Genomic DNA, 9,304 nt, shown 5'->3' with positions numbered 1-9,304 from the left:
TGGGTTGCTTCTTTTTTCTTGCCTTTTTAAAAAGTTTTATTTTTTTATGTTAAAGATGTTTAAGTCTACAATAATTCTAATCTTTAAAAAAAAATCCAAACAAATTATTTCACTTTAAAATAGGGTTGGGAGAAAAAAAGACCAAAAATTTACTGGTTCATTTTGGCGACCTGCTTATCAGCTGGTACAGCAGCACCACTTCTGACTTGTGTTAGAGAGCAGCAACACTGACAGAGTGAAAAACCTTATCCATCAGTTCTGTCTCCAGTTTGAAAGAAGAGACATTTAATTTAGGTCACGTTTCATATATATCTGTTAGTACTGATTTGGAGTATATGTTTAATTTTTGTGTTGCTGAGTTTATCTAGTGTACCAGTTAAGCAATTCTCAACCCATCCATATTAATAACAAGTTTCACTGGCACCTTCAGAAATAGTGAAACAAAATTGCCAAGTAAAAGCCAACTCTAAACCACCTATGACTTTAGTTTCCCACATTCTGTAGTTGAGCAGTTTTTCCTCAAAGTCAAAAAAGTTTAAAAAAATTCTCTAGGAATGGACAAAATGTGATTAAAGTAGGTGGTCCATTGTTCTAGTAAAGACATGGAACTGCAGTGCCTCATGCACTCAGTGGAGATGATCTGGCTAGGACTGAAAGATGCATCTACCTTTGACTACAAATCGCCAATATATTCTTGCGTTCTTTGTGCTTATGCAGAGGTGAAGTTGGAAGACTTTTAGTCTGGGATTAAAAACAATGTGATTTTATTTAGTTTGACTGATTTTCCTGTACTTCAAACAAATTGTGAGGATGTGCTGTTGCTGCAGCGCAGATCACAGCCAGGGGAGACCTACAGCTCGGGATTTGGCTTTCTACCACCGACCATCAAGGGTGTTGCTCTGAGAAGGGAGAGGGGAAGAGAGAGCAGGATGGGCTTCAGTGCCCAAAGAAGTAGTCGGTTGCACTGTCCTCTTCGGGCCACCTTCTTACTCCTTATGTTACATAGACACTTTGTACACACCCACCCGTCCCCTCCAGTCAGACAAAAGTTGGTATTCATTTACTTTTTTCCTGAAACGTACAGTAACAAGAGCCACAACCCCCTCAGGAGTTTGGAACACCAAGCTGAGGATACAATACTCCCAATATTGACAAGGCAAGAAACACAGAACGGAAAAGGAAATCATGTACCTTTCAAAGGTATTTTTAATTGTTTTCTTTTTTAATGATGTACCATATACATCCAACAATATCCAAGTGCCCTCTCTCACGGCGTACAGTACGCTTGCTGTACATCACTAAGGCACTCAGGAGGGAAGTAATTTTGATAAATGCAACGGGAATGTTTCCACTACACAGCATAGTAATAAATTTCTGTAGCAGCTCCACCACAGGATTTAGCTTGTTTGATTTGTGTGTCAGCAAGTTGTACACAACTTGCTGGAAATTTGGCAAGCTTGTCATCACCAAATCACTTTCAAAGGCACCGATCATCTTTTCTTACCCCTAGCTGGGAACAGTCACATTTTTTTCACTGATTTTGAGTTTGAATGTTTGAAGTTTAGTGACATAGAGGAACCAACACTATCAACTCATTCCCTCTAACCCCCGCCTTCCGAAGGCCTGCCTGCCCTCTCCTTTTGAAGCCTGTCTTTGTGTGCTAGCTGCTACACTACCCAGTTTACATCTTCAGGACTCAAGGCTGAGAGTATTGTGCGTTACTCCTAGGTCCTACCTTACAGCAATTTTTTGTCAAGAGTCCCTTGAATGTAAATCAAAATGCTTTGAAACAGCAGAAATAAATTAAACAAATGCAATTTGTTTATAAAAATATTTTCTTATAAATCTTTAAAGCTTATAAAAGCCAGAAAATACATTTAAAAGAATCTCTGAAACATTTCGTCCTTTGAGGTGTGGTTACAGTTCAGAAAGTGAGAAGAAACAAAGCCCACAGACACTTTACATTTATCTTCCCACAAGGAATGCCATAGTACAACACGCTTAACCTACGAGTCAAAATGCCTTTGACATCCTTCCCTGGGTCAACTCCCCATGTCAGATCACTTCTGTTCAAAAATAAAGAGTTGGAACTTAGCTGACAATGCTGCTGTTTAGACGGACATGGCACAATTAGCTTTTCCATCATTACTCTATGGAAACTGGGAGGTTGGTTATACCAGCAGCCATGACTCTGAAGCTAGAGCTCGGGGATGTGTATGTAGTGCCATTTGTTTGTAACGACTTCCTGAACTTACACTTCCATACTGGGGGGGGTGAGTGGTATCACACACAAACATACCACTGTCTCAGCCACCCTTTTTTTCAGTGACGTGGCATTTAAAAATACCTATATTCCTGTTTATTGATTATGGGATATGTCTTTGTAATAAAACTAAAATGACCTTGCTAGTCCATCCAAGATTTAAACTGCATCAGTTGGTCCTCTTGCACTTCCAGGAAGACTGTCCTTCGTCCTGCAGCTTTTTAAGTTTTGGCCCAAGTAGGAACCACCAGCCAAATCCCAGAATGACACAGATGACGGACTCCACGTAGTAACCGTCCAAGGTAGTAACACAGGAACCACCAGCTTTTGTGCAGAGCTGAAACACAGAAGCAGAAGTTGATGCATTAAGTATTCTTCGGGAGAGACAGAAACACAGACTTTTAGAAAGTAGGTGTTAGAAATCCATTGGTTTTTACTTGCTCTTGGTTATGACTCAATGTATTTGTTTACTCTTCCTTCTTTCTTATGCAGTTAATAAGAAAGGCTTTTGAGTTTACCATTGGTAGGAAAAGTAACAAAACTGTTCTAAAACATTTGGGAAATGGACCATTTTGGCCCAAGGGGCTAACTCTAGAAAACAGAAACTGTCCACCTGTCTCATGCTGGACTGGAGGTGCAACCACCGTTCTTAAGGCCCTGAATAAAGTTGGTGGGGTTATTCTGGGGGTTTGGTTGGTTGGTTGTTTTTTTCCTAAACATCCAAACAGCTTCTTCAGAAATTACACCCTTGCATCTCACCACACTGAATCTGCAAATGGACAGTACAAAATGCTGTGTATTTCTGGGAAAAGCATGCCCAGAACTGGAAGACAAAATTCCATCATTTAAAGGGTAATTGTATAGCACACGATCGTTTCTGCTATTGTTTAGCTTCCAATGCCGCTATAATCCCAAGATAAATCAATCCTCTGAGTTGAGGTTCTGCCAGCATTTTCACTATTCTGAGCCACGTCAAGATCAGATTAGGAATAAGAAGGGAGTGGTGGTGGAACATTACCAGCTGGGAGGATGTGGAAAAAGATCAGAGCAGTGAGGTGAAGAAAGATCAGAGCAATGAGGAGAAGGAGGACTTAAGTTCAGTAGACACCAGGCACAGGTAACCTAGTTAGTGCCAAGCCAATGAGGGACAGACAGAAAAAGCACACGCTGCAGAAGCAGTTTCCCCTCTGCAACCAGTGAAAAATGCAACTCCAGTTCAAATATGTCATGTTTGACTCCTGGAACTCTTTGTTTATTTAGAGAACCTCCACATCCCAAAGAGTCCTGGCATTCAAGAGTGAAATGAATCTGTCATGAGTAACGGTAAAAGAAAAAACGAACAAAAAAACCCTGAACGTTTCCAAACAGTCGTGTTAAAATTTCTCATTTGCTCATGAGGCGGTGAATTTTAAACCTTGCTTTGCAGGCAGTTTTGCATCCTGTTGTTTGATCTGTGGACAGTAGCACAGCCTGTTCTTTGTTCTCTTCCACAGGGCTCCTCAGAACCAGGAAGTCAGCCAGTCACACTACGCAGTTTCACGGGGAAAGTGAAGATCAAAGACAGAGAGCAAAGTAACATCACGGGAGAAGGTATCAAGGTTTCCAGATAGGAAGTCTCCAGAACAACAGAAGGAACACAAACCTACCACAAAGCTTAAGGAACTTGGGGGACAGAGAGCCTCCCACGAACAGGGTGCCTTATTACACAACTATGAACTTAGCAAGGTTTACTCTCAAAAAATGTAACTACAGCCTCCTTACACCACAGAGAACGTGGCACCAACCTAGTGCTTCTACCACCAGCTTTTCATCCCAGCCCAGAAAGAAATGGACAACTACTCTACAACTGCAAATCTTTGGTAAAGATGTTAGTTTATTAAGATAACAACAGGCTTAATTTTATAAAAGAGGAAAATAAGCTCAATTAGTTGGAAATTTTAAACATAAGCTATGCACTATGAAGGTTTTCAAAAGTGAAAAAAATACTAAGAGAAGCCATTTAATTAATAAATAATTGAACAGAGACCTTCACAGCTTCCAAAACTTACTTCTGCAGCAACTGCAGTTCCACAGGTCTGTTCCTGGGCCCCTGCACATTCTTTCACTGTGAGCGGGTCCACAAGCCAGAGTGCAACAGTAGAAGGCCAGTTTCCTCCCAGATTCGACACAGTATTTAGGAGCGTCATGTAGGTTCCTCCGATCAGCGGATCGCTGACTTTGGCGTTGAAAGCCATTATTGCAACATACATGCTATACAGCGTGATCTATAGAAGAGGGAAGAAAACCCACAGGACGGTAAGGTCTCCCCAGTTACAGACAACAACAACTAGAAACCCTAGCATAAAAACTGTTCTAAGAGATTACTTGAACTTAGCAACATTGACGGAAAAATAATCACAACAGGTTAAAAATTGCACAAGAGCAAAATTACTTCTGCAGTCTGTGTCTCTGCTGATACCAAGAAGTAGCCTTGCCACTTGTCTCAAGTCATGCTGAAAGGGACCCAGCCTCACGTGCATTGGAATGACTCGGGTTATCAAACTGAAGTACAATAAGGCCAGCTAAAATAGCATATAAAAATAACACTTCTGCATTTCAAATCAACTCTCAAGACATTGCATACATTTTAGTTCTGATCTAGAGCCTGGTTTGTACCAGCTGTTTGTTTTCCAGGCTTTTGAGTCAGATCCATTATGACGTTCCTCCAAAAAATCTATAAAGTATTTTTTTTTTTCTAGGACCAGGATCATATAACTTTATGGATCTGCACAATAAGCACAATCATCACCATGCCTATGAAACTCAGTCAGAACGCTGGGATTTCTCCAACTCCACCATGCTTTGGAGCTTCTGGTTTTGGGGAAAAAAAGAAATCTGGGAAACAAAAGCAGATCTGGTCAACTAAAAGTGACTTCACAGAAGAAGTTCGATGGAGCACATGGAAGAGGGAGAAATAATATTGGCAAGAGTGTCAAAAGTAAATATAGCCACACAGCACAACAGGTCAGACTTAGAGGAATTCTGGTGTAACTACAGAGGAAAGCAGGTAATGGCATTTCTAGTCCTCTCACTGACTGACAGGAAACACCCTCCTGTCCCCCTCCCCTTCCCACATACAAGGTACGTTACCTGATGCAAAGCATAACTCAACAGTACTACGACATAGTAGTAGACAGGAAATCCTCCTCCATGTTTTACTTTAGGAGTCCACCATACCAAAAAAGCAAATTCCAGACCAAGCAGTAATCTAGAGGAATAAGAAAGATAATTTGCAACTCAGGTAATTCTCCCCATGTGTTTCCTTGATACAAAACAACTATTGAACATTTATACCTACAGAATACACAGAAACAGGTTTAACTATTTAGATATGAACTATTTTAATCTTAGGTAGAATTAGATATTAAATACTTGACAAGCACTGAAACTGTAAACTTTTTATACTTAAACAATCCTCTCTTCCCTATAAACATAGTTCACTACCAAACCTCCTATACTAGCTTTCTCCCCTGCTCCTTCACACAGAAAATTCTTTTTTGTAGAAAGCAATGCACAAGATACCTAAACAAATTCAGCTGGAACAATATCTACGTTTTTTTTTTGCAAAAACATACATAGTTGCAGAAGAGCATGTTAAAGTCACAGCTACCTGTAACAGACATGTTACATGATTTACTGAGTAACAGCATTAGATAATTTGCTGGATTCACTGGTTTTAGAATTTCATAAGCAAACTCCTGTATAAGACACTTCACACAGGAACAAAACGTCGCCTTGTCTGTATCAAAATCATTCACGTCCTTTTACTCTCAGTTACCTCAGTAAAGCATATGTCCAGAAGATGCACCAAATGACTTGTCAATGCGTTCTGCCACTCTCACGTTGGGAAGCACATGTAATTTTACAGATACAGTCCCAGATCTAGTCAGAGTGATTCACAAATAAGGCACTATTGACACTGGAGCAGGACAGTACTGCTCTAATGCTGTTGGATATGCATCTTAAGAACACCGCATGTCCCGCGTCCTTCCATGTGTTACTACATGAATCGTCTTCAAGGCACAAGACACAGAAAGTTCAACTTACTATGAGAATCCTAACATAATTCCTTGTATCTGGAAGTTTAGGAGTTACACAAGAAATCCTATACTTGATCTCAATATGCAAATTATATGTTTCTGTCAAATAAGATTTGTTTGTTTTTACCGAAAAGGCATAGCTTTGTAAAATGTGTTCAGTGGCTGGGGGCCCGCTGTGTATTTGCTGATAATCAGGGGCAATATTATCTGTAAAGGAACCATTGGAACCGCTAGCAGAGCTAAGTGCTCTTTTGGGACGCCCTCTTCCACCAGTTTGAGTCCTGTTACAGCATCTGCTGCTGAAAATCCAACCTGCAATATAAGTTAGACAAAATAAACTGGAGAAAGCAACTGATAGTTTGGCTAGAAATTCAGTTTACTCAGTACTAAGAAAATTGAGAAATGCGATAAAGTACAATTCACTTTGTGTCTCACTTGATTTCCTAATCCATTCTGAAACATATTCTACACTTGGACATTCTTCTTGTCATCAGTGCCAAAACTATACTGTTTAAGAACATTAAACATAGCAACGATATTCATGCTCGTGCCTTAACTGCTGCCGGTATCCACAATGGCCAATAAGAAGCTGTGGAAACCTAGTTTGTGCAGAGTTGCAGATTCTGGGAATAGCATTCGGGTTAAAAGAAACATTTCCTGTACTTTTAACTGCAGGCTACACAAACAGCCTTACTGCTCAAAAATGTGTAAAAACAAATTACTTTAATACTAGTTTGTAATCAAACTTGTCTTTAATGTTTGTGTAAACACTTACAAAAGCTCAAACAAATGTTTTCTATTGTACAACCTTACTTGGCACAATGATATAAGCAATTTTGTTTCAAACTTCATGTGAAAATTTGGAAGTAATGACAACCATTAGCAAAACTAAAAAATAAGTTACACCACAGGGACTTGGCGACCTTTCAGACACTCATATCATCTGCATCTAACAATTCATATATGTATTTACTTACTTTTGCTGTGAGAAGCAAGAGACAGAAGGTAAGAACTGCTGGCATCTTGATTATTGAGAATAGCAGCCTGTATGTATCAGTGATGCCTTTTGTTTCTTCTTTTGTTGGTGTTAGTTCCTTGTTTTCCTTTTTCAAAAGGGCAACCAGTGTAGTGGTAATTAAGAAGACAGCTCCCCAGAAAAACAGGAAATCTGGAGGGGGAAAAAAAATTAAAATTAAAAATCTTTCTAGCAGCCACCAGCAACACTTCATTAACAATTCACTGAGTATCTAAAATGCATTTATTTTGCAACAATATAAACCTAATAATAAAAAACTGAATAAGAACATCACTAAAAGCAAGCAACAAAAGCAAACCACAAACACACAGCTACATACAGTAACTGACACAGCTCTTCCCTGCCCCTCACTCTATAAGCACATTTGTTTGAGATCTGAGACAGAAGAGGAGCAGCAATCCGGGTCACTTCCCTGGATCATCGTTACTACAATGAGCATGTTGGAGGAGAAACAGAAGTAAAAATGAAAATGTTGAGGGATTACACATACAAATCACCAAAAGCTGATCAAGGAGGAAAAAAACACATTTAATAGTTACAAGACGGGGAAAAAACTTCTAAGGAAGAAGTCATTCACAACTCCCCAGTTGATTCACTATGTAGTTGTGTAGCTTTTTTGTGCCTCAATTCTATACTCCCTGTATAATATCTATCTAACATCTGAAGGAAACAAAGATTTATACTTATAAGCGTAAAGATGTCCTGACAAAAGTTCTTACACAGTCGTCAAGTAGAGAGTCACTCGATTATGTCTGTTTTAAGTGGCTATTATACTTGCTAACTCTTAAGTGCCCTATTTTAAGCAGATACAATGTTTGCTAAATTGTGGATTTAAAGGCAGCAATAGTAAAAACGCACCAATTTATCTAAGATAATCCTATCCTCTACCTTCATGAAAGGGGCAAGAAAGAACTCAGTAACATGCAGAGGGTAAGACAGATGTAGCCTTTTGCCTTCCTGGTCACAAGCAGCTCCAGAAGCCTCATGGTGACTTGAAAGTAAGCCATGAGGGCTGGTGAAAGGGCAAAGAGTGCAAAGGTTTAGGCAATTATTAGCTGCTTCTTATGCACAGGAAGAGAACAAGCACAACAAGCATGGAAGAACACTTGGCAACACTACTTTAGCTATATCCTAGCATTCTCAGTGTAAGAGAAAAAAAGGCATCTCAAACCATTTTCTGCTGCTTCCACGTCAGTTACTCTTCCCTTTTATAATGAAAGGGGAGATGATCTCATAACCAATGCTGTCAGATTGCTCTCTCCTCTGTTAAAAAAAGGTACTTTGAACATATATTTTTAAGTAAAAGATGAGTTTTGAGGGAGTCTTGCAAATCACAGCTACTGTCTACAAAAGACATACCGGAGTGGTGCTCTAATAATAACACTAAGCATCATCACTACAGTGAGAGACCTACAGTGCGAGGACAGAACAGAAATAGCTTTGAGCATCATTGCATGAATACTCCCGATCAGGTCATCCCTGTCAGCTGCAATACAGCAATGGCTGGATTTGGAAAAAACAGAAATTACAACAAAGAACCCAACAAAAAAGCAGCCACATAGTCCACTAACAAGCCGCAAGCAAAAGAACTTTAACGTTATAGTTTACACAAGGAATATCTAGGATAAAGTTTCTGGTGCCACCAGTGTTGCCTCTTCCCATCCCTATTTTGTCTCTGCCTCTATACTATTACTAGCAAAATAAACCGTTGTGTTGGGGCAGAGCAAACCTTTGAACAGGGACAGACCAGCCCGGAAAATAACCATCGATGAGGTGTGTGTGGAGGGAACAGGCGTTTCATCACAACAGCTCTACATAATCCTAAAGTGACACATCTCTTCCCAGGAAAAAGGGCGCTCCACAGTCACTGGCCCAGGTATGTTTGGGCTGCTCTGAAGGGGCACCTTCTTCCTGCACTTGCTCTTT

The 9,304-nt window shown here is 39.9% G+C and overlaps 1 protein-coding gene across 1 annotated transcript; it reads right to left on the bottom strand.

Moving 5' to 3' along the window:
- Positions 1-2,432: 2,432 nt before the first annotated feature.
- SLC33A1 (solute carrier family 33 member 1) lies at positions 2,433-7,969 on the bottom strand (the record flags this gene model as incomplete). Its single annotated transcript, XM_082003797.1, has 5 exons — positions 7,320-7,969; positions 6,470-6,654; positions 5,393-5,510; positions 4,312-4,527; positions 2,433-2,600 (listed from the first exon to the last, which is right to left on the bottom strand). The coding sequence occupies exons 1-5, from the start codon at positions 7,569-7,571 to the stop codon at positions 2,433-2,435; spliced, it is 939 nt and encodes a 312-aa protein (XP_081859923.1). The 5' UTR covers positions 7,572-7,969.
- Positions 7,970-9,304: the final 1,335 nt, after the last annotated feature.

The sequence above is a fragment of the Phaethon aethereus genome, assembly GCF_964289735.1.
Source record: "Phaethon aethereus genome assembly, chromosome: 9".
NCBI lineage: Eukaryota > Metazoa > Chordata > Aves > Phaethontiformes > Phaethontidae > Phaethon > Phaethon aethereus.
The sequence above is the reverse complement of the archived record's forward strand: the minus strand, read 5'-3'. Positions and strand labels throughout refer to the sequence as shown.